Source organism: Aquila chrysaetos, chromosome 5 (genome assembly GCF_900496995.4).
Source record: "Aquila chrysaetos chrysaetos chromosome 5, bAquChr1.4, whole genome shotgun sequence".
NCBI classification, from domain to species: domain Eukaryota; kingdom Metazoa; phylum Chordata; class Aves; order Accipitriformes; family Accipitridae; genus Aquila; species Aquila chrysaetos.
The window spans coordinates 74,827,928-74,850,428 of record NC_044008.1 but is presented as its reverse complement, the minus strand read 5'-3'; the positions used below and the strand labels follow the sequence as shown (position 1 = coordinate 74,850,428).

The 22,501-nt window shown below is 54.5% G+C and overlaps 1 protein-coding gene across 4 annotated transcripts in view; it reads left to right on the top strand.

Annotated features, from left to right (window-relative positions):
- SLC39A11 (solute carrier family 39 member 11) overlaps positions 1–21,887 on the top strand; it is a 97,648-nt gene extending 75,761 nt beyond the window's left edge. For all 4 annotated transcript variants that reach the window (XM_030015012.2, XM_030015011.2, XM_030015013.2 and 1 more), the window contains exons 8-10: positions 18,557–18,655; positions 19,800–19,958; positions 20,131–21,887. In XM_030015012.2, the coding sequence (XP_029870872.1) occupies positions 18,557–18,655; positions 19,800–19,958; positions 20,131–20,209 (337 nt within the window). In that variant the 3' untranslated portion in view covers positions 20,210–21,887. The remainder of the gene's footprint in view (positions 1–18,556; positions 18,656–19,799; positions 19,959–20,130) is intronic.
- The last annotated feature ends 614 nt before the right edge of the window (positions 21,888–22,501 follow it).

The following is a 22,501-nucleotide window of genomic DNA, read 5'->3' as shown; positions in this document are numbered from 1 at the left end:
TGAGTCAGGGGCAGACTTTGGGCTTTGGTTAAAAACCAAAAAAGGATGATTAGGAAGCAGGGTGGGATTCTCACCTTTTAAAACACCCAGCGCTGGCATCACCTCTGCCATTCTGTGACTCTCTGGGCTCTTGTAGGGTCCTGCCCCTTATCTCTGTGCTTGCAGGATCCGTCCCTCTGGGCTTCTCCATCCACCCCATCTCCCTGGAGCATCTTGGTGCTGCTTGCCAGGCCCCTGCCCGCACTCGTCCGCGTTTCTTTGCTGCCACCGGGTGTGCAGGCTCCGTTCCTGCGATCTCGCTCCTCCACGGCTCCTCTCCGCCGGTGCCAGGGCTCGCCCTTGGATTATGGCCCTTCGCCTTGTGAATTGTTTCATTTATGGCTTGCGGCGTGGGGGGAACCCACTTTACTTGGCTTGTCAGGGGATGCGAGTGAAACGTGGTCCCGTGCCTGAGGAAGGTGGGGTCTTGCCGGTGGGGTTGGATCTCTGCTTTTGGTGCTCCTTCAGCTGGACAGCACGCTTGAGCCTTTTTTTGGAAAGGTGATGTAGGTTTTACGGCAGTTTAGACAGGGCTTAGGACAACCTAACGTCTGCTCTCGGGGTGCTTCCCGTGGGGGGCTGAGCCGGTGCTCGTCCTCGGGCAGGAGCAGGCTGCTGCGGAGCATCCCTCCCTGCTGCGGAGCATCCCTCCCTGCTGCGGAGCATCCCTTCCTCCCTGCTGCAGGGCTGCGGTTCGCCTGCCCAATTCCTCACAAGGATAAAATTATCGGAAAGTCCCACGGGCTGGAAATAGTGTCTCAGGACAAAGCTGCTGCTATGACAGAAGAGGAGTGAGACCCAGAGCGAGTGTGTGTCCGGGGTGGAGGAGCGATACCCGGGAAGAGGAGCAGTGCCCGATGTGGGGTGTGCAGCGAGCCCCGGGAGGGGAAGGTCCCCTCCAGATGTGAGCAGGGAGGCAAGAGCTGCTCCTGGCTGCCTTCCAGGCAGGAAGGTAAAGAGAAGGGCAGCCATGTCTTAAAAAAGCTGTTTTACCTCCCCCTCTTTGCACACTACAGCACGGGGGGAGGAAACCCTCTCCACCTTGTGTGGCTGATTTAACAGGAACCAGATGGGGCTGGAGCTGCTGAGATCAAGACGGGCTGAATTTACACTTCCCTCGGCTGCTCTGGGGATGCGGAGTGGGCAGGAGTGCAGGCAGGGGTGCAGGCAGGGCTGTCTAACACTGGTGCGCTTTGTCGGTGGTGTTCCCGGGGCTGGGTGTAGGAAGAGAGGGGCTGGGAGAGGTCCCCGCTGCTGGCCACGCTCCGCACGTTTCCATCCGCCGGGGCTGTGGTGCAGGGGAGTTGCGTGCGTCGGGGTGGTCTCCTCTCTCCAAGTCCCCACTGTGTCTTTTAGAGGACAAAAGCACCCACCAGTGAACCCTGGGGCAACCCTGAGCCCCTCATCCCGTGGGGGTTACACCAGCCACGCTGGGCAGATGCAAGGTGGGGTCTGGGGTTGGCAGGGAGGAGATCCTAAGTGCCCACTCCGCCGTCCTCTCTGGACCCACATCCCTTCGAGACCCACCTCGACGCTGCTGCGTTGGCACCCAGGAGCCTGCAGCATCTCCAATCCCTCGTCCCCTGCCCACGCGGTGGGAGCTCGTGCCTTGGCTGGAAACACAAGAGCGGAGGAGGACGTGGGGTCCCTGGGGACCTCTCTTTTTCTCTCCCCCTCCCTTGCCCCATCAGAGTTTCTTCCTTTGACAATCAGCATGAGGGGCTGGGTATCCCCCTCCCCATCCCACCCAGCATCATGCCATTGCCTTGGTGTGATGACTGGATTTGGGGGGAGCCTGGTGGTGCAGGGGAGCGGAGAGGGATGTCCCGGGGGGGGGGGGTTAGTGAGGATGTAGGAGGCTAGTTCTGCTTGCCCCTTACAAATCCTCCCTGTGCTATTTGCTTTCTGAAAGCAGGAGGCAGCTTGTAATCGTGCTGTATGCGAGCACACAAAAAGCCAAATCTGTTTTCTTATGGAGCGTTGCTTCTTCCTGCATTTTTTTTCTGTCAAAGAGGAATTCACCATAAAATTAATTTCCTTGGTCAGGATTGCAGGAACTTCTGAACGTACCTGTGTTATATTGCAGAGTGAACAGAAAACTACTGTAAAAAGCCTGTGCCAGCAATTTTGCTTTCAACAGGAGAAAGATTTGGGAATGTCTTTAAGATATGGACCCACTGCCCTGAGGAGGTGGATGGAGGGTGAGGGCTTCGCCTCTGGATGGCAGCGGTGGGGGGAGACGGGCGAGTGGTAAAAGCAGGACAGTTTCTGCAGCCGGTCTCATCTGTGCAGTGAGTGGGGCCTGGACTCGGATGGCTTCCTTGGCTGGCTAATTTGGGGAGGAAAAGGGAATCTGCTGCACAATTAACTTTGAACTGTCTGGATTTTCTCTGCCAATCCTTCTCTGGTTGGTCTGCTCCTCTGTAAGGAATCACAGCACCGTGTTTCCAGCAGTTAGGATATTCACTGCATCACTGGCTGGCAGCACAGGCAATGGGCGATTCACCGGCTGGTACCCGCGGTTCTCCCGGCCGAGCTGCTTTCCATCTGGGATGTGAAGCCTGTGCTCTTGGGATGCTCTTCCAGGGGAAATAAACTCCATGTGCCAGTCCCCTCTCGAGCACGGGTGCACAGGGGCTCTTCCTCCCAGTCTCTGTAGCATATGGTGGCTGCGTGGGTGTAACCTCCGAGCGTGTCATTTTGCAGCCTCAGTATTATTTTAATGTTGTTTGTGTGTGTATTTTAAAAAATAGGATAAAAGTTTATTATTAAGGCTGGAAAATCAACCCCGAAGCTACTGGGAGATGCTGGCAACATGATTGCCAGTGCACTTTTTGCTAGGATCTTTGTAAGCACACGTTGCAAACTGTGGTCTTTGCCCAGATGCCCTCTCTTTTCCCCGCTCCAGCTCCCCTGCCCTCACCATCCATCTCTAGGTCCTTTGTGGTTTGGTTCAGGCTTCCTCCGAATCGTAGGACAGAGGGTACGTGAGCACGGCAGTGCCTGGCTGCAGCCCAGGGCGGTCTGCAGGGACAGAGCATCCTCCGAGGATGGGGGGTCCTGGGGGGTGACGGGGGTCCCCAGGGACCAGAGTTGCTGTCTGTTCTCATGCGACACAGCACGGGAGCTGCGGGGCCACGGTGCGCTGCAGCGTTAACTCTGTAAGAAAGCAGCCTTTGTCACGGTATGAGGCTAAGTCCGGTCACAAGGGACAGTATGTGCCAGAAAATAAAATTTTAAAAAAAAAAAGATAGTTTCAACTGCGGCCGGGTTTTCAGGTCCTGGGTAATCAGTGAGGTCTAAGTTTGGCAGAGGGATCATTTAATTTTAATTTCAGCCAGTGCTGCGAGCCGTCCGCAGCCTGGGGCCGGGTGCTCCCGCAGCCTTTCAGCTTTGGCGTGATACGCGCTGCCGGGCTAACGGGGCTAACCACGCTGAGATGACGGGCGACTTCTGCCTTGTCTGAAAAAGCATTCATCTCCTTTACCGTACATTTGCTGGGCTTGTTTCACTAAATACCTCCCTGTGCAATGGTTTGAACAGCCGAGCCTGGTGCTCTGTCCCCACGTATCTGTTATGTTCTGCATTTTTCTTGCTGGCTTGTGTCTGTGCTGCCTGCTCTGGGCACCTTCCCCGTGCTCCTGGCATGGATGGGGCAGAGCTGCTTCTCTACTTCTCCCATCAAAAATAGGAGGTGAGTTAGGACAGTGCGGACCTGACTGTTACAGCGAGTAACTTGGCTGGTTGCAGGCAAGAAGTGTCTGCAAGTCTGACTCGAACTGAAACGACAGAATAAAACACGGATGGGATTTTACTGCACTCCTCCTCTCCCAAAGTGCATTGTGCATTTTTATTTTTCAATCCACCCCTGTTCCAGGGGTAGAAAGCTCATGTCCCTGCTGACGGCCAGGAAGGCAGAGGTGCCCGGGATGACCTGCAGGCTCTGGGCTCGCAGTCCGACACTGGCGGTCTCTGCAGAGCAAGAGCCGCAGCCAAACCATCCCCATCCCTGGTTGCTGCTCCTCTCCCATCTGACACTAGGTGGTAACATCCATGTTCCTATCAGCCTGTTCTCCGCAGATTTGGGGCTGATTCATAGTTTTGCACTGCTGTAGGGCAAGCCCTGGAGCTAACGGGACTCCCAAATGTGGCTTTTTTGCTGGCAAAATGCCTAGCAGAGGGCTGCTCTTTCAGATGCGAGAGAGTGTTCAAATAAGTGAAACCGATATCGAGTTAAATGCTATAAATTACTTTGAGCAGATGAAATATATGAAGGACTATAAGTTTGAAAAATAAAGTGAAATGTTTTGTTAAGCCATGGGTGGTCTGGGCCGCGGGTCCTCCTAGGATACCGTGGATGCAAATAATTTAGAGAGGTTAAAAATGGCGCAGGCAAATTTTTGGCAAACCTCTGCCTTTGGATGAAGCGGGGTACCTTTAGGGGTGGGGGGCCGTGGGGTGTCGGTTGCTGCCTCTGGTTTAAAGCAGGGGGAGTTGGGGGGGGGGCTCTGTTCGTGGTGACGATGGCAGCTTTCCCTGCGTGGCTGGGGAGCGATTCTCGGGGTTCACGTGGATCCCCTTTAGCAGCTGTAGCAGCCGGAGGGGGAGCCGGCGGCAGGGGAACCCCCCGGCTCTCGGGGGGGGGGGAGCAGAGGCATCTCCCTCCTGTGGGTGTCACCCCCTCAGCACCCTCTTTTCCTGGGCGAGGTGGTCCTGCACCCAGCGAGCTTTTCTCACCTCAACCCCAAGCTCCTCGGGGCAAGGACGGATTCCTTCTCCCCTTCAGCAGCTCCCAAATCCAACCTTGTTGCATCCCCTTCTGCAAGCTGCAGGTAACGTTTTGTCCAGGGTCCGAGCCCTGCTCGCCGCGGATGCGAGGAAGTGGAAAAGTGCACGTTTCTGTGGGTGTAATGTTTAACTTGGGCTTGCCCTTCCCCAGCACAGCTCGGCTTGCAAAGTGCTTTTGGTGCCGACAGACTATCGCGTCGTGGCACCGGAGCTCCCACCAGCATCCCACCTGCCCTGGCTATCTCCTGAATGAAAGCTCCTATTTAGGGCAGCTGGAGAGCGGGTGTGAGTGTGGAAGTGATGTAAACAGATATATTTTTTTTTTTTTTTTTCCCCCTGATGATGATGGTGATGTTTCCTCCACTGCAGCACAATGGTTCCCATTCATCGGCCCTTTTGCTGGGAATGCTGGCCTTGTTTTGATCTGTTGTGCCCACAGATTGTTTCCTGTCCAGCTTTGGTAAAACAGACAGAAAAGAGGCTTCGAGTTGACAGGCAGACTTTGACTATGGCTTGGAAAATATTATTTCATGGGACAGCCTGTGCCTCCCACGCTGTGTCTCTCAGGCTGGAAGAAAAAAAAAAATCGGCTTGATTAATGTACGGAGATTGAAACCAGGCAAAAATTTTATACTGTGTTTTCTCTGAATGAATGGAAATCATTGTGGTCTGAGAGACAGCAGAAGACACACTGGGTTTTTCTCTCGTTCGCGCACATGCAATCTCTGCCTCTTGCTTATGAATAGATCCACAGTGGAGCTAATAAAGAGGTTGCTCGGGTAGGATCAAAATGTGGGGTCGAATCCCAACATCTTTATCAGATGAAGGCCGTGCACAGAAACACCTAATGGAAGAAACCCACTTATTGATGGTAGGCGAGGTGGGGCTGCATGGGGATTTCCACATTTCCCCGGGATTGCAGACAAATACTGCTCCTGCAGCCAGGCTGCTCCTGCCTGAGGTGCAGAACAAAGCCCAACGCTGCCGCTGGTTACAAAATAAAACTGTTGGAAGATGCTTATTAAGCACCTTTTTAATTAGCCTCTCCTGAAGGTAGATGTTTATTACTAAGTGAGAGTTAACGAGCAGGGTAGGTTTCTTGAGGGCTTTTCTTTTGTGAATGGTGGGGATGGTACCCAGGTGCATTTTCACCACGGCTGGTGCTCTAGAGAAGAAAGTGGCCTGGAAGGGTTTGGTGAGCCACAAACCAGGACCGTGGCTCCTCAGCTGCTGCGTTTCTCGTCGTGGCTAATGAACCTCAGCAGCGATGGCTGAAGAGATGGAGAGGAGACGGAGGCTGCTGCCGGCGACGACGGCTTCTTCCCAACAGAAGCCTCAGAAGCAGGTGTCCCAGCCCCTGTGTGCAAACGTGCAGATTGGCTTTAAGAGAAGAAATGCCCAATTTAGGCCAGAAGAACAGGTCTCAGCGCCGGATGACATCAGGCTGCGTGGATGTTGGGAAAGCGCTCTGCTCCATCACTTGCCGGGAGAGCTGGGGCTTTGGTTTGGCAGTGAGGGGACAGACGTCCCGTGCTCGCCCTGCTGGAGCAGCAAAGCTGATGCACGTGCGCTCCATCTGCCAAAGCCTTGTAGTTCTCTCTTTGCCCATCGGAAAACAGTTGTTGTAAACGGGTATTACACCTCTTCTAGGTCCTTAGGAAAAGGAAGCGGGTGCCTGGGAAGCAAAGTGAGGTGGGCTCGTACGGCTTTCCCCCCCTGGAGATGTTTGCAGGGCTGTGCAGTCTCTCTCTCATCTTGGATGGAGTTCCCCGGTTCCTGTTTGAAGCCTTAGCAGATGCTGCAGGACCGCTTCGATGCGCTTGGTTTGCGGTGTAGGGGAGATCTCACGAAGCAGCCCCCGGTGCAAGGCTGAACGGAGGATGGCCGTGGTCCGCAGAGTGGCAGAGCCTCCCTTCCCACTCCTTATCCTCGATAAACAAACTTACACCACTGACAGACAGAAGCCAGACTGACCACGATGTCTTGGCTTCCTCCTGTATCCAAGAAAAATTATTACTGCGTGAATAATGAAATCAGCATGACACCAAACACAACAGCGCGTTCAGCATCTCCCGGAGCAGCTCCGAAGCTGCCGACGGCTCCCGTCATCTTGCATGGCCAGGTCTGCGGGATGGGCAAAAAAAATGCGGTGGGAAGCGGTGTGGCCTGCAGTGTTTTTACTGAGCTGCCTTCAAAGCTACCAGATGTTTTCCTCACCAGGAAAACATTTGTTCTCCTGCAGTGCCTGGATAGTCTATCGTCCTGCAGACGGACCTGCTTCCCATTTTGGTGCAATGCTGGAGGGTTAAATCTGGGGTCTTACGGCCCTTTGCCACTCAGTCCCTGATGCGGAGAGATGCAGGCAGGGAGCAGAGACCTTGTTTTCCAATCTTTGGATCAGGAGCAGAGCGTAAACATTTTCCTGGTGCTCAAAAAATGGGGTAGCTTGGTTTGGTTGAAGTAATCGGGGTTGCTGGAGCCTGGGTTCAGGGTGAATTTGAATTTGTGGGGGAGACTTCCCCAGTGCAAACCAGGTCTCTGGACCCCAGCAAGGACCCTCGCCTGCCTACAGCACCGCAGGTCCTCTGGGCGATGGATGGGCGGTGGGAAGGCGCTTACGTCCCACCATCAAGCAGAGGCGGGGGGAGCCATGCCGAGTCCCCCCCGGCAAAGGGAACCCATTTCGGATTGGCAGCTGCTGTCAGGCAAGGCTCCAGCCGGGAGAGCGGTAGTACTTGGCAGCGAACCGCGTCTTGAATGGTTTACCTTGGCCTTGCGGTGCTGGTCCTGCCTCCTGCCAGGCTGGGGAGGTCGGGGTAGGTCCGTTCCCTCCATCCCCATGCACCAGTGCGGGGGGGGATGGTTTTTGGAGGGTGCTTTTTTTGTGCTCTTTGAGTCTTGCAAGCGGGTGCTTGGCTGGCGGGGGGTGGTTTTCCATTGCACGGACAGCTGCTCTTTCCGAGGCAGCCGGCTGTCAGAGGTCGCTCTCGGCTGGCGATGCTGCTGGGGAGCCCGTGGAGATGCCGAAGAGGGAATCGCGGAGCAGAGCTGTGCTCTGGCTGCTGGGTCCCGTAGAGGTGCTGGGCAGGGGGTGAGGGAGATGAGAAGCATCTTCCGAAAGCAGCCAAACTGCAGGCTGCTAGAGAAAATGGGTGCTTTGTGCTTTCCTGAAATTCAGAAACCCAAAATTCAAGGCACTCGAAGTCAGTGTCTCGGGGAAACCTGCCCAAAGTGGTGCAGCCCATGGCAGAGCCAGGCTGAGCAGAATCCCTCGGGCTCTGTGCCTTGCATCCGCATGTCGGAGGCTCCTTTGCCACATTGGTGCTGGCAGGTTTGGTGGCAACACTCGTTCTTCTTCACTTGCCTGTCCCTTGACCAAGACGATTGGGTTGAAAGCCCGTGGCAGCCCAGCCTCTGCTGGGCCCCAGCTCCTGGGGCTGGATGGGTGCTGCAACCTTTATTTATTGCCCCGGGCTGGAGGAGGAGAAGACCTCCCAAGTCAGCAGGGAGGTCTCCAGAGCCTGGCTGGGAGCCGGGCTGCTGGCTGCGAATCCCTCACTGGCCGTTTGCATTTACATCACCGTTTGTATAAATAGTCTCCCCTCCTCTCTCACTTCTTCCTTATCCCTTACTCAAGTGTCTGGACCAAGGAGGGGTTTTGGTTGATTTGTAATACTTATGAGAGACAGCTGGCCTCCCAAACAACATCTGGCTCCGTGGAAAGTCTGTGTAATGGTTGCTTTCTTCTCTTTCTGTGGTGGTCACTGTGTCTGCAGATACAACCTGAAGGGCAGGGGATACCAGGAGCAGCTCCCGCGTGGAGCGCTTTGGCTTCTCGCCTCCCTGCGAGAGGGCTTTGCGGGTTGCTGCCCAACCCTTTCCCCAGGTGTGCTGTTGGCCGACTGAACGGTTTCTGGCCGAGCTATGGCTGGGTGATGCAATGGCTTAGCAGCTTGTGGTGGCCCTGCAAGAGAAGAAGGCTTCAGCTCTGCGTTCGCAAGAACCCCTGAGCAGCAGCTGCTTGAATGCACTGTAATGCTTCCCCAGGGCTCCGGCTCACCCTGTGCCCTGTGTTGGAGGTGAGGCACTCGTGGTTTTCAATGCAACCGTGTTGGGGGTCTGCATCACCCTCTGGTGTTTTACAGGAGAGCGGCTGGGGAGGCTGCCCAGAGCTGGGGAGGACCACGGAGGGGTCCCGGGGCCGGCTCTCCGTGGCAGCGTGTGATGCTCTGGCCGGAGGACGGATAACGGTGCAGTCCCAGCGGGTGCTGCAGAGGATGGGTTAGTCAGGAGGTGAGCTGGGGCTGCTCCCTCCCCGGCCCCAAAAGCTAAAACCTGGCAATCGGGAGTTCTCCAGGACCTTACCGCAAAGGTCTGTCCTGCCCAGCTTTGATCTGCAAAGTGCACCCGTTCAGTTCCTGTTCACCTTAAAATAAAAGAAAGAGGGCAAAGAAAAAAGCAGAGAAAGAAAAAGCCGTTATCCCTATTTATCTTATCAAGATAATGCCAAACAAAGCTCACTTTGAACACCAGGTTTGTCTTTGCAGCCCCCGTGGTTTGTTCCTCTCTTTAGCAGCCTGGTTTAAAAATAAACCCTCCAAGGAGGGGAAGCAATTTGAATGAAGACATTGTTACTGTACGCGATGTGATAATAGGGCCTTTTATAGCTACAGCTGTTAGTAAATTGTTTAGTTCCAGGTTTTCGGGCTGCATAAAGGAGCCGCTCTGGTGCTTTCACCCTCTCCCCTGGCGTGTTTGAACAGTGATGCTGCAGGAGAGGGAAGAGGAGAAACCGTTTCAGTACTTTTAATTTTGCTCTTAGCTAATGATCCCCATCAGGATGCAAACGGGGACGCGCGGGAATCATCCGTGAGCCCCTCGATGCAACCCTGCCATGGCAGCGAGCTCCGCTCGCACGGCCGGTGAGCTGCCTGCGGTGGGGTGGGAACAAGTGGGATGCTGAGCTGCATCCCGATGTTACTGCAGGCACCTGAGAGAGGATGAGTGAAATACATATGTGTATGTATCTATACATATAGCTGGGCTTTTGATTCCCTTCAGGTTCTTTTCAGCCCCTAGCAGGGAGGAAGAATAATGTCCTTATTAACTACACTCATCCTTCTTCCCTTGCCTTGCTCGAGGCTTTTGTTTTCTGTAAGCGATGGGGGCCGTGTGTCGATGGCTGCCTGGATCTGGAGGGCAAAGCAAAAAAAAAATCCTAAAAAATACCCCCTAAACCTTTCCCCCACCCCAGCATGCTATTTGCACTGAGATTTCCGTGGCATGTAAAATAATTTTCTATGTGAAACGTGCTTATAATTAAAAGATTCATACAAAAAGGAGAGGCTTGGCATTTTTGCATGAAGCTATAAACATTAATTGGCAGGTATTATTGGGAATTTTTATAGGTGGGCCATAATCCCAGGCCTGCTTTTAGACCACCCAGCTTCTGTGTGTGTTTAATTTTTTAAAAAATATTTTAATAACCTTTATAAGGTTCTGTATCTCCCTCCAGCTCTAGCCCCACCCAAGATCAATGCAGCCACATCGTTAAATCCGGCTTTATTTATGGGTGTGCCTATATGAATATGTAAAAATTTAAATTGTCTGCAGTCTGATGCTGTTTAAAATAGAGTTAACGAGGTCTCACATGAGGGTCTTCTTAAAGTATTTAAAAATAGGTGCTTCTGACTTGTAGGGTCTTAACCGAAACCTCCTGGTGATGGTTAGAGTTGGAAGGTGCTGCCTGTGGCTCCTCAGTGGCTGCCAGGGAAGGATGTTCTTGGTTTCTGCTCGAAAATGGAGAAATTTCTGTCCAAGCCATCACTTTCGGCAGCCGGCTCTGAAAAGGTGCGAGCTCTTGCTGTCCCCACAGACTCTTCTTTTTATGGTCTTTGCCATTCTGCTTGTAACACTTTGGTGGGATTTACAGGGTGCCTCAGGGCTGGGTGTCTGCAGGGCTTGGGGTGGCCCCTACCGATGCTGAGCTTTTTCTCTTTTCTCATCAATATGCTTCTGAAAAAGGAAAGATGCTGTGAATAACAGCAACGGCGGGAGCCCTGCAACTCTGCATGCCGCTTTTTAATGCTGCCTTCCTCTCCTTATCTTACAAACAGGGAAACTGAGGCAGGTCCCTGCTGCGTGGGCAGAGGGGAGCCCGTTGCAGGGGCTGAGCCCCTGCTGGGACTCACCCACCCGTCATCCCACCTCGGGCCAGGTCCCCGGCGTCAGACCTGGGAACGGTTGGGTCTCGGGCTGGTCCCTTTCCTTGGGCATGAATTTAACCCCAGTAAATACGATGGGGAAGTGATGCTGAGAATAGGAAGTGATGTCTTAATCTGTTTATCAGTATCTGTTAACTTTTTAGCTAGGTGGACCATAACTGTCCAAATAGAAATTTCTCTGTGCGATGGATCCTGCTTTTCATTACGTGCTGTGAGAGCAAGCGGGAGGACAAGGGCGATTCCTCCTGGCTTACATCTCCTGCAAAGGGGGTTTTGCAGGGAGTGACTCCAGGGCTTGGGTCACGTCTCCTGCTCGTTTTGCAGATACCAGCCTTGGGAGAGCCGGAGCTGGGTGAGGCTCGGCCGACGCTGGCCGGATCCTGCACTCGCAGGTCGCGTTCACGCTCTTATCTGGCAGCAGGAAAAAGCACCGAGGCTCCCCGAGCCTTTCCTGCTGCGTAGCCGAGGTCAAAACATGGCGAGAGAGAAGAGAGCAGGAACACACGGAGCTCATGAAACGTGTCTTTGTGCTTTCCAGATCGGGGGAGATGTGAACTTTTACCCTGTGCGTGAGTCTGACTCATAAATCAAACAGTTACATGAATAACCGGGCAGATAAGAATAAAGATTTTAAAACCCCAGAGGAATAAATAGTCCCTAGACAATGGGACCCCTCTGTGCGATCCGGCGGTAGATACACGCCTGCCATAACAGAACAATGACCGCTGGCCGGCCGTGCACAGCCCCGGTTTCTATCACTTATCGCTCGCCCCAGCCGACATCGAGGTTTTGAACTTGCTCTTGCTGGCGGCTGCTCGCATCAGGGCACGGCTGGAGTGAGAAGGGTGTCCGGACTCGTGTCCTTTCAGCTGAGCCCCCCCCGGCTTTGCTGGGATGGGGAGGAGATGCCGCAGCCCCGCAGGGCATCCAAGCCCGGGCTGGCAGTGCCTGGTACCCGATGTGACAACCCTCACGTGTACTGCGTATCTCGTGGGACGTTCTTGCACCCTTAGCCAGCTGCCTCGGAGGGCTTGCCTACCTTCGCGTGCCAGTCCCCAGTTTCCTCGGCCAGTTAAGCCATAAGGATAACAACTTGGTGGTTCATGTGGGAAGGATTTGGGGGGGGGTCAGTCCTTTCGGGGGAGTGCAAGAGGATGCAGTGACCGTGAGACGGGTCGGGGAGCTGAGCTTTGTGTTAGATGTTGGTTGAATTGGGGTTCAGGAGGGGAGGAAGGACAGGTCCTCGGTGCTTGTGCAGGTCTAGCAAAGACACGTGTGCCGTGGGTAGGACGCAGAGCACGCCAACACGCGGCAGGGTTGGGGAAAGGAAAGTAAAAAAAAAAGTCCTGCGTGTTTTAGCTGAGTGATATAACTTGAAGATGGAACCAGCTGAGGCACGTGAATGTGTTTGGATGCTTCATGCACAGACCCATCCCCATCACCTCGGGTGATCCCCATCACCCGAGCCGTGCCGGAGCGGAGGTTCGCCGGAGAGGGGAGGTGGGTGGCAGCCCCGTCCCAAGCTGGCCTGGCACCGGTGGGGATTTGTGTTGGGAAAGCTGGAGAATTTCTTGCTCTTCAGCTAAAGTTCATGTCCTGGCTGCCACAGTCAGAGGGGAGAGCAGGTTTTACGACTTTGAACTTAGCTTACGCGCCTTTGGGATAAATTAAGGGTAAAATTTCCTGAAATTGTAAATGTTTACTGTGTGCGGATCCAGAGCGGTATATATTTAAGGCTGGCAGAGGGCCAGGCAAGCAGATGTGACACAGACCAGGCGGTACGCTGCTTAGGAGCCCAAGCGATTGGATGGGAAGAGGGAGGGAAGGGGTAGGAAGAGGTATGGAAGTGGCTACTGAGGAGCAGTGCTGAAAGAGCCAAGTACCGGGGGAGCAGGCGTTGCTTCCATTGGGATGTGCCTACCACGCACAGCTCTCGCAGAGACCCTACAGGAACTTCTCTATTCCCGGGAGCAGGCTGGCGGAGCGGCTTGCGCACAGGCTACATAACTGCTCAAACCCGTGCCCCTTTCGTCTTGTGCTTTTGCGGTTCTTATTGGAGATGGGTGTCCCTGCGACTGTCCAGCCTGTTCCTGTCTCCTGATCTCTGCAGCTCTTCCTCTGGTTGGTGCCCCAAATTCTTTCCTCCCGCTTCTCCTCTTCTCGTTGTTTCCTTTCAGACGTGCTGGCTGTCTTTGGTGCTGTTTGGAAAGCATCTTGCTCATGGCACGGTTTGGGTGGAGGCTCTGCTGCCGACTTCCAAATGAAACCAAGGTGCCTATTTTTGTCGGATTTCATTCAGATGTAATTTCCAATCTGTTTTTATGTCTGAATAACTGGGAAATCGTGCAGTGGCTACCAGCCTGGTTGTTTCTTTGTCGGCGGCGAGGAGAGCTGAAGGCTCTCAGGCTCAAGGCATCGTGCGATGGGCAGCACGTGCTGCATCCCCTGCCTGGGATGGGGCTCCATGCTGCATCCCCTGCCTGGGATAGGTTCCCATGTTGTTCCATGCATTTCTACGTCCTGTGGGTAATGGGGCTGGTGGCTGCACTCGGGAGGAGGAGGCACAGTAGGTTTGTATCCACTTTTTTTTTTTTTTTTTTTTAATGGTTTTGAGCGTTTGAGATGAAAGATACTGCATTATCAAAGGGCAAACCTGCGGGAGTAACATCCTCCCACCTGCTTTTGCAGGTTTGGCCTTTGAAATGCCGAGCACGTAAAGCAACGGACTCACCGGGAGCCCTGCGTGCCCCTGGACGGCTCAGCCTGCTGCTCAGGGTGGGAGCGTGGTCCAGCGGCCGTCGGGGCTGGCGAAGGCGACCGCTGCCGCCCTTCTCCCCCCCGGGGCAGCTCCCCGGCCGCCTCCTCGCGTGAGAGCCTCCCGTAACGCCGGGGCAGAGCGTGCCGGCGGCCGTGTTGAACAGGTAGGGCAGGTATGGGGAAACGCTCAGGGCCCTGCGCTCGCCGCAGAGCTCCTTCCCACCTGCGAGCCCTGATCAAACACCTCGACGGGCGGCCCGAGTGGGAGCCATGATGTAATCTTGGGAACCCAAAACAATCGGCCCTTTCATGGCAAGACGATAACAATCAAAACAGTATGTAAGGGCCTGCCATGCAAGAATACACATGCACATTATACACTGGAGGGAATTGAAAGCCGTAGTGAAAAGGGGCTTGTTAAGAATATGTAGCCTGCTTTCATAATCAGTTTGTAAAAGAATAGGCCCTTGAAAACAAGGGTTTAGGCTTATAGAAGGCTTTCTGTGCCTTGACCTTGCAAATATGCAGAGATGCCAACTTTTTTTTGAAAGTGAACTTGGAGTCTCCCAGCGTGGTGCCACAGCAGTTGGCAGGCGAGCTGGGGGTAGGAGGTCCAGCCCCGGTACGTTCCCGGGGGCCATGGAGTCTTTCCCTCTCGCCACGAGGAGCCGGTCCTCGGTGGAGCTGCACCAGGATGCCACGGTTTTACCTCTTCTTCCTTAAAACTGCAGCAGTGGGCTCTGCTGAGCCCATGTGTAGATAGCATGTGTCCTAGTGACATTTCTGTTCCCAGATCGAGAAGGTTTCGGAGGATGTCACTGCCATCACCGCCATTTTACAGACGGGGAAGCTGAGGCAGAGAGCTGGGAAAGGTAACATGTCCAACGCATGTTGGCTCCTTCATCCTGGATGCTTCCAAGGACACCTGAGTCCGTTGTGCCCAAACAGAGGAGACACCCAAGTGACATTCCTGTTCCCATGTTGGCTGGTGTGCCAGTGGCAGAGCTGCTAACGGGGCACGCGCATCCCCAGGCAAAGTTCGGTGCGGTTTCCCTTGGGCTGCTCTTTCTTCAGACTAATGCATGTTTGTAGGTTGGGGATGAGCCACAGGTTATCGTCCCTGTCTGCAAAATGTCTTCTAGCTGGATATGGGTGACCCGTCAGACCAGATGGGATCTGCTTCTAACACCCCTCTATCAGTTATTCCCCACCTTCCTCGCTTTAGAGACCCTAATGTCTCTAAATGTTTCATCCTGATGATTGTCCCTCTGGCTACGATGGCTCATGTCCCCGTTGTCATCTCCTCTGTGTCCCGTAGCTCGCCGTGGGCACCCGGAGGTTCGGCTCCCCTGGGCCAGGCTGCTCCAGTCTGTCTTTGTGCATCTGTTTTACAATGTATTTCTTTGCAGTCGGGGGAAGCCTTCCAAGAATCCCCACCTATTTCCGTAATAAGGACGTCTTTGTTTTCCCCGTACACAATGCAGCTTTGATTCAGTTGCTTTCTCACCGACCGTGTTGCCGTCAGCTCGACACGGGAGCTATGGAGAAGGTGTGAGGTGTGCACGGCTCGGCGGCAAAGGGGGAGAGGAATGTCCCTTGGGATGGTTTTATTTCACAGTTGGGGCATCGGAGGTAAATCTTCTTTGCCTTAGCACCCGGACATCTCCCGAGACGCTGCGCTGGGCAAACAGAGGTGGCCCCTGAGCAGCGAGTGGAGGTACCCTTCGTGCAGTGAACCGAGGCAAAGCAAATAGGAAGGCTTATGTGTTCCTGGCCTCCATGCTGTCATGGAGTGATCCTCATCCTGATAAGATTAGTGTCCCTGGGAAAGGCTCAAAAGGCCCCAGTGTCCGAGAAATGTTTAGGCAGAGCTGCGGTGGGAGGAAGCGTTGAAGGAACGAGCGGTCCTAGGGATGGGGGAGTCTGGTCCGAGTGAGCAAAAGACATTTGCGGGGACACGGAGGGACTGGAGGCCAGGAGATGGCGTGGGGACCTTCTCAGCCTGATGCTGAGCCCAGAAGGTCCTTTCTGCCCGGCAGGTGTCCCAAGGCAGGAGCGAGAAACCCCACGCACAGGGACGTCTGTGGCCAGGCGCCGGGTCTCCGGTGGCCTTTGCCTCTTGCCCTGCCGCACGCCGAAGCTTTGCGTACCTGCGCCCGACGCCTGCCCCGACCGCAGCGCGATGCCAACACCCACGTTTCTTGGGAAAACCGGTTAAAATCTTGACCTGGGAGGAGGCATGCCTTGCTGCCTCCCTGCCGAGGGCTGGGGGAACCGGGTGGCTGTTGGCGTTGGGCACACCGGCGCCCATCGCACACCGGCGCACGTTGCTCGCCGCGGCGTTTGCGTGCCGTGGCACGTTGCTCGCCGCGGCCCGTTGCTTGCTGTACTTGCCGAGCCGGCTGCAGCCCCGTCCCCGGCACGTGCCAGACCCGCTGGCCATCTGGTGCTGCCGTGGAGGTGGCCCAAGCTGTGGGGCCGGGGCCGGTTCTTGCTTTCAGGGAGCCCTGATGGGTTTTGCGAGGGTTGTGAGTGGGAGAGAAATGAGGAGGAGAGCAGGGGCAAACCCACCTTCTCCTGCTGGTTCTTTCGCCGGGTTAAATTCCCCTTCCTCCTGCCCCTTGGGGCTTTCTTTCCCCCCCCGGGGCTGGTGCGGGGCAAGGGGTCAGCGTGGGGTTCCCTCCTCCCGGCGGGACCGGGGGCGAGGGGGGGTCTCACCACCCTTTCCGTACAGACCCCTCCATTCACACCTCCTTCTCCCACCCCATTAATTTGTTGTGGTCGGGGCCAGTAATAGCTGCTTTGTGCGAAGGCGAGGGAAGGAGGAAAAAAAACCCAGCGCACAGACAGCGGCTCCAGTGTTTTCTAAAAGGGATGTTTTTCCCCCTCAGTTCTCTCTCTCTTTCCCTTGAATAATGTTTTTGATTGTAATAGCCTGTCCTGGTTAGGGAAACCCACAGCCTCTCCCCCTTCCCCTCCCCTCTTCTGTAAACCCTTGTAGAAGTTTAAACAACCCAGAGAGATTTTTCTCACCAGTCTTATTTTACTAATAGGAAACAAGTGTTTAAAGCAGCAAAGGGAGCTTTCAGCTGCTGGCAAAGGAATAACTGACCTTGCAGAGAGGCACTGGGGTCCTGCTTGGAGCCGTGGGCTGGGGCAGGTCGCAGCCCGGCATCTCGCTGCTGGAGCTTTGAGACTCCTGGGACGGTCGCGCTCTCAGTGTTCCCCCCAGGGATGGGCCACGGCCAGCTCCACCGACACACACCAGTGAAGCCATGATGGGAGAAATGCTCCAGCTGTGGAACAAGTTACCGTTCGCTCTCGTGGAGCCGCTCAGCCTAAGGAGCCCATGCCATAAAAAATGAGCCCCGTTTGGTTCGGTGCTGGCAACATTTTTGTTCCTTGAGTGAAGGAGAAAACTCCATATCCCAATTTCCTGGTTTTCACCAAAAAGCCCAAACTCCCGCCGAGCTGGAAGGGACCCTGGAGCAGAGGGGAAGGATTGGTCCCAAGGCTGGAACAAATCCCAGCTGAGGATAGGTGATGGCGTGGGGGGGGGTGCTGGGAGCAGCCTCTGCTCAACGAGGTGCTGGTGCACGGAGCTGGGGTGCAGCTGCCTCCCGCATAGAAGATCCAACAAACCCTCCCACTGCAAATCCAGCTTTCGTGACCGCCAGCTGTTCGCAGAGCTATTGCCATTTTGGATAAGCTCCAGATGACGTGGTGGTCCCACCATGGGGTCACCGCGCGGGAGAAGCTCCCGGCTCGGGGAGCGCCGCGGCAGGCGCTGGGTGCTCTGGAGGTGGATGCTGAAATAGGTATTGGGTCTAAGTATCGAAGGGGAGAGGGCAAGCGAGGAGAAACCTCACCTAATTCTCTGCCCTTGAGCATCCCTTCAGACCTCTCCTGTCCGCCCTTCAGTTGTCAACTCTAAGAGCTGTGTTTTCTGCCACTGGGGACATGGGGCTTTACTTGGAGCAGTTCAAGTTCACCGTGTCTGCCTGCCTAACGCCCTTTATCAGGCTTTTTATCTCTTGTGCCTGGAGGAGCGGTCCTCACAGCAGCCGGCCTCCTCCTGTACTGCTTTACCGATGGACAGACCAGCTCTGGAAGTCCAAGTGTCGCCTTTCCGTAGGATGCAAGAGGGGGAAAAAAGAGAGAAAGCAAGCGAAATCCTGTGGCTAAAATATACTTCTCCTCTGACAAGCCCCACGGCTGTAAGGCTCGTGCAGGGGTGGTTATGGTTAAGGACGGTGCCGGTGAGAGCTGGAGCGGGTTGTGGGAGAGGGTCTGGCCGCCCCGGGGGCTGCTTTGGGGCCCCTCTGGCAAAGCCCCCCTGGGATGGAGGAACCCCGACCCTCTGGGGGACCTGCGAGCCCAAGGCCACCCCAAACACCAGGATCCAGGGGTGCTGCGGCTCCCGAGAAGCCTCGGGTTGGAAATGCCTCGTGGGGCCTCCCTGGACAGGTCTCTTCTCCTCCATCTGGTCTCTGTCGCTCCCAGGGCTGGTGCTGAAGCTGATTAAATGCTAAGGAGCTCTTTGAAGATGAGGTTTTCTGTGTTCACGTTAAATATTAGCATGACTAGCCCCAGGGCTAGCTGTGCTTCCATTCAAAAGGCATATCTTTAATAATGTCTTTTTTTTTTTTTCCCCAGCTTGCAGCAGCCAACTCCAGGCTGTGCTTTCCACCTCATATATATATATATATAAAATACATATATATATTTGTGCTTTTTTGTGTGGATAGGAACTTAGCAATCGGGATTGGGATTCAGAATTTCCCGGAGGGCCTGGCCGTCAGCCTGCCTTTGCGTGGTGCTGGATTTTCAACGTGGAAAGCGTTCTGGTAAGCTGAGCTCCTCTTCGCTAGTGGAAGCGAGAGCCCTCCGCCAGCAGCTCCTGACGAGCGGGTGCCTATAGATTTCTTCCCCGTATCCGTTTGCGTTGCTCTGTCTTTGAGCTGCCCTTGGGATGGGCTTGCTCCAGACCTGCTGGGTCCTCTCCTGGCATCACGGAGAGCTGCTGTTGGGAGTGCTGCTGGTTTCCAGCTTTGAGGAAGGGTGGCGAGCGCTGCCCTGCTCCCTCCGCAGTGCCCAAGCTCAGCTCCGAGCCCCCAGCTCCCAAGGGATCCATCGGTGATCCCGGTGGGTCACCCCATCCTGCTTCAGCTGCCTGCTGAGCGCCTGTGGTGAGCTCCCAGATCCTGCACTAAACGTTTTTTTTGGTTTTTTTTTTTTTTTAGAAGTTTTTTTTTTTAATTTTGTTTCATTTTTTTCTCTCACTTCACTCTGGGCTGGATTTCAAACCCACTTTTTATTTTTTCTTTTCCCTGAGGTGAAAAAGCCAAGGGCATGAACCCTGCGAGCGCAGGGCTGCGTTCCTGCCCGTGCACGTGTGCTCGGCCGGGTGATGGATGGGAGGGCAGGGGGACGGCTTGGAAACGGCTCCCGCCAAAGCTTTGTTTTCTTTTCCTCCCACCCACCTCCAATTCAGTAAGCGCAGCCGGTGCTGGGACTTGCACCGGGATTGCTGCTGCCGGGAAGGGAGTTCCCATGGTCCGGAGAGTTAAAGCAGTCCTAGAGGGAAAGAAAATGAGAGGGAAGAACACGATTTCATCCTGGTTGAGGCTGTGGCCAGATGTCCTCTTTGAGATTGAGCTATGCTGGTTGGAAATGTTTCCTCTCTGACCCATCCCTGCCTGTGAGCTGGATCCCCAAATCCCGCAGAGCTCTTGGGGGAAGGAATCAGATCGTGCCTTAATTCCTTTCCTGGAAAAATCAGCTAGGTTAGGTCAGATCACCTTCGTTGCCCGTTTAAAATGATCCAGGCGGCTTGGCTCGGCGTGGCCGGCTGGCGGACCTTCTCCCGGACACGGTGACATTAGGGAAGACGGTGGGATGGGGAGCTGCAGAGCCCCAGCAGCCCCGCGGGAGGGCTGCGCCGTCCCTCACGCCGGGTCCCTGGTGGCTTTTAGTCTCGGTCTTTTGCAGGTATGGGCAGCTGAGCGGCATGGTGGAGCCCTTAGCCGGCGTTTTCGGTGCCTTCGCCGTGGTGGTGGCAGAGCCTCTCCTCCCCTACGCCTTGGGCTTTGCCGCCGGAGCAATGGTCTACGTGGTGATGGATGATATCATCCCCGAGGCACAGACCAGGTGAGACCCTGTTGGTGCCCGCCGCTAAAGGCAGATAGACACGGAGGGAAGCGCAGAGCACTCTGGAAGAATCCTTTCCCTTGCCCGGATGAGATATAAAGCAGCGCTTCCCTCATCCGAAAAGCCAGTCCCGGCTCCCAGGAGCTCACACCCTCCCCTTTTCTCCCTGCAGTGGCAACGGGAAGCTGGCTTCCTGGACCTCGATATTAGGATTTGTGGTGATGATGTCCCTGGACGTTGGGCTCGGGTAGGGCAACGCGCTGCTCCCCGGGAGAAGACTTCAGAGCCATTTGTGCAGCGGCGTTCGGAACCGGACACACGTTATCCTCTAGACTTTTTTTGTATATATATTTTTTTGGATCTGGTTTGGTGTTGATTTCCTATAATTTTATATCTCTTCCTCCCCTCCAACGTCATATCGATGGTTTTCAAAGCACAAATACAGGTGGTTCCTCGCAGGTCCTGGTTTCCTTTCGCCACCAGATTTTCTTTTCCTCTCGGGAGGGTCGTTGGACGACGCGTCGGCTGGGCTGCAGGTCACCCTGTCCTTTCCCTTCCGCGCTGGGCTGGTTTCTGAGTCAGGTCGCTCTGGGTTTTGATCATCTTTGTTCTGTAGAAGATTAGAAATTCACTGTCGCGTGTTTAAGCTGGTCTGTGGTTAAGTACCAAGGCATTTGAATGGAGTAAACTCCTTACAGAGTCTGAATTTCCACACTTTTTTCGAAAGGCAGGTGGAAGGCATTATAGGGCTAAGATAACATGTACAGCACTCTGTGGGATTGCAGGTCTTGTGTAACCTGCGGGTCCTTGGGAATGTTCTAGGGTATTTGTTTTGATAAATGCAAATAGTCCAGGCAAATAAAAATGCATTTTCGTGGGATCTCTGTAAGAGGGAAACGTCATTTTTTCCTAAATTTATCTCCTAAGTGGGCATTGATCCAATGCACTGTGTCTAATACCCCGAGGTTTTCTCTGAAAAAAAAAACAGGAAAGAATAATTTTTGTGTTTTCTAGCATATACTCTTTGAAAAGGCAAGGTATGGTCATCCATGTGTCGTTGATGTGCTGCCTGACTGGAGTACAGCAGGACACGTTTCCACGTGGGGCCGTGACTGTGTCTGGCCTTCCCAAGTGATTGCTGGTTTACGGCTGCTGGTTCCAGTGGTTCATAACTCCCCGAAGAGCCAAGGCAGGTTTTTCCCGGCGGTGGCTCTGGTCACTCTTCATCCCTCAGAAGACCTCGGAGCTGAGTTAGGACCTGAGCGTGCCGGGAGCCCTCATCTTCCTGAGCAGCATCAGGATGAAATAATTCATCAGGGTGAATTAATTATCCTACCTGAAGAGCCAGAAACATGCACCATGTATACTTGCCTCTTCACCCTCTGCTTTTCAAGCATCTCTTGTTGAAGAGCCGTTCCGGAGCAGGCAGGATTAGTCCCTTCCAGGCTGAGGAGCGAGCCCTGCCTGTCCCTCCCTCTGCTTGGTGCATGCTCCAGCGAGGAGCAAAACTCCGAAATTGGAAGGATGCTGTAAACCATGCCTCCTTCTTCGCTGAGGATGCTTCTGTCTTCAGTAAAAAGAGATTGATTAGACCTTTCTGCAGGAATAACTGGATTGCCTGGCTGCTGCCTGCATCTCAGTCCCTCTGCAGCCGCAGGGCTCTCAGGGGAGCGGGGCTGCGAGTGTGGGGGGGTCCCGGACCACCGTTCAGTCCTGCCGGAGAAGCTGCAGGAAGGGCAGCCAATGGGAACAGGCTTGAATAAGCTAAGCTAGAGCCATGCATTTTTGTTTGGTTCATTTTTATTTTTTGGGGTTGGATTTCATTTGTACTTCATTTGTGTGTCACTATAGATGATACAAAACTACTGTTCGCCAATGGATTTGACCTTTTAACTGTGATTGGTTTCAATAAATGGGAAGTTCAGAGTTTGCACTGATCTATTTTCATGCCTTAAAGCCGTACCTTTGCTTCTCCTCCCTCCGTTCTGCTACGTTTCTTTTCTCCAGCTTAATTGTTCCTGGCTTGTCAAAGGTCCTGCCTCTCAACCAGGAAGGCAGCTTCTTTGGGGAAGAAAAAAGAGGGAAAAAAAAAGCCGAAGAAAGGCAGCTTCGCAGTGCCTCATCCGGGCACCCGTGAGTGCGTTTTAGTGTTCACTGGGTTGCTGCAGCTGGCCAGCTCACCCCCAGGTCCAACGCCTGACACTGGTTTCATGCCTTATGACTCAGAAAAAAACAACGGCAAGAAATCCCTGGCGTAAAAAAGCAGCTCTGCCTGCACCGACCTGGGGGTACAGCTACCGCGGGGGTGTACACACATGCACGCACGTGTAAGGGCCGTCCCTGGTTCGGCTCAGCCCCGCGGGAGGCTGTGACCGCATCCCGCAGCCCTGCGGCGAGGCGATGCTCGTTTGGGGCAGCCCGGAGGGCTGCACTCCCGCGGTACGGGGATGGGAAGGGGGACACGACCTTCCCCGGGATCTGCGGGGCTGCGGAGATGAGCCGGGTCTCTCCGGGCACAGGGGAAATTTGGGGTTATGACTCTC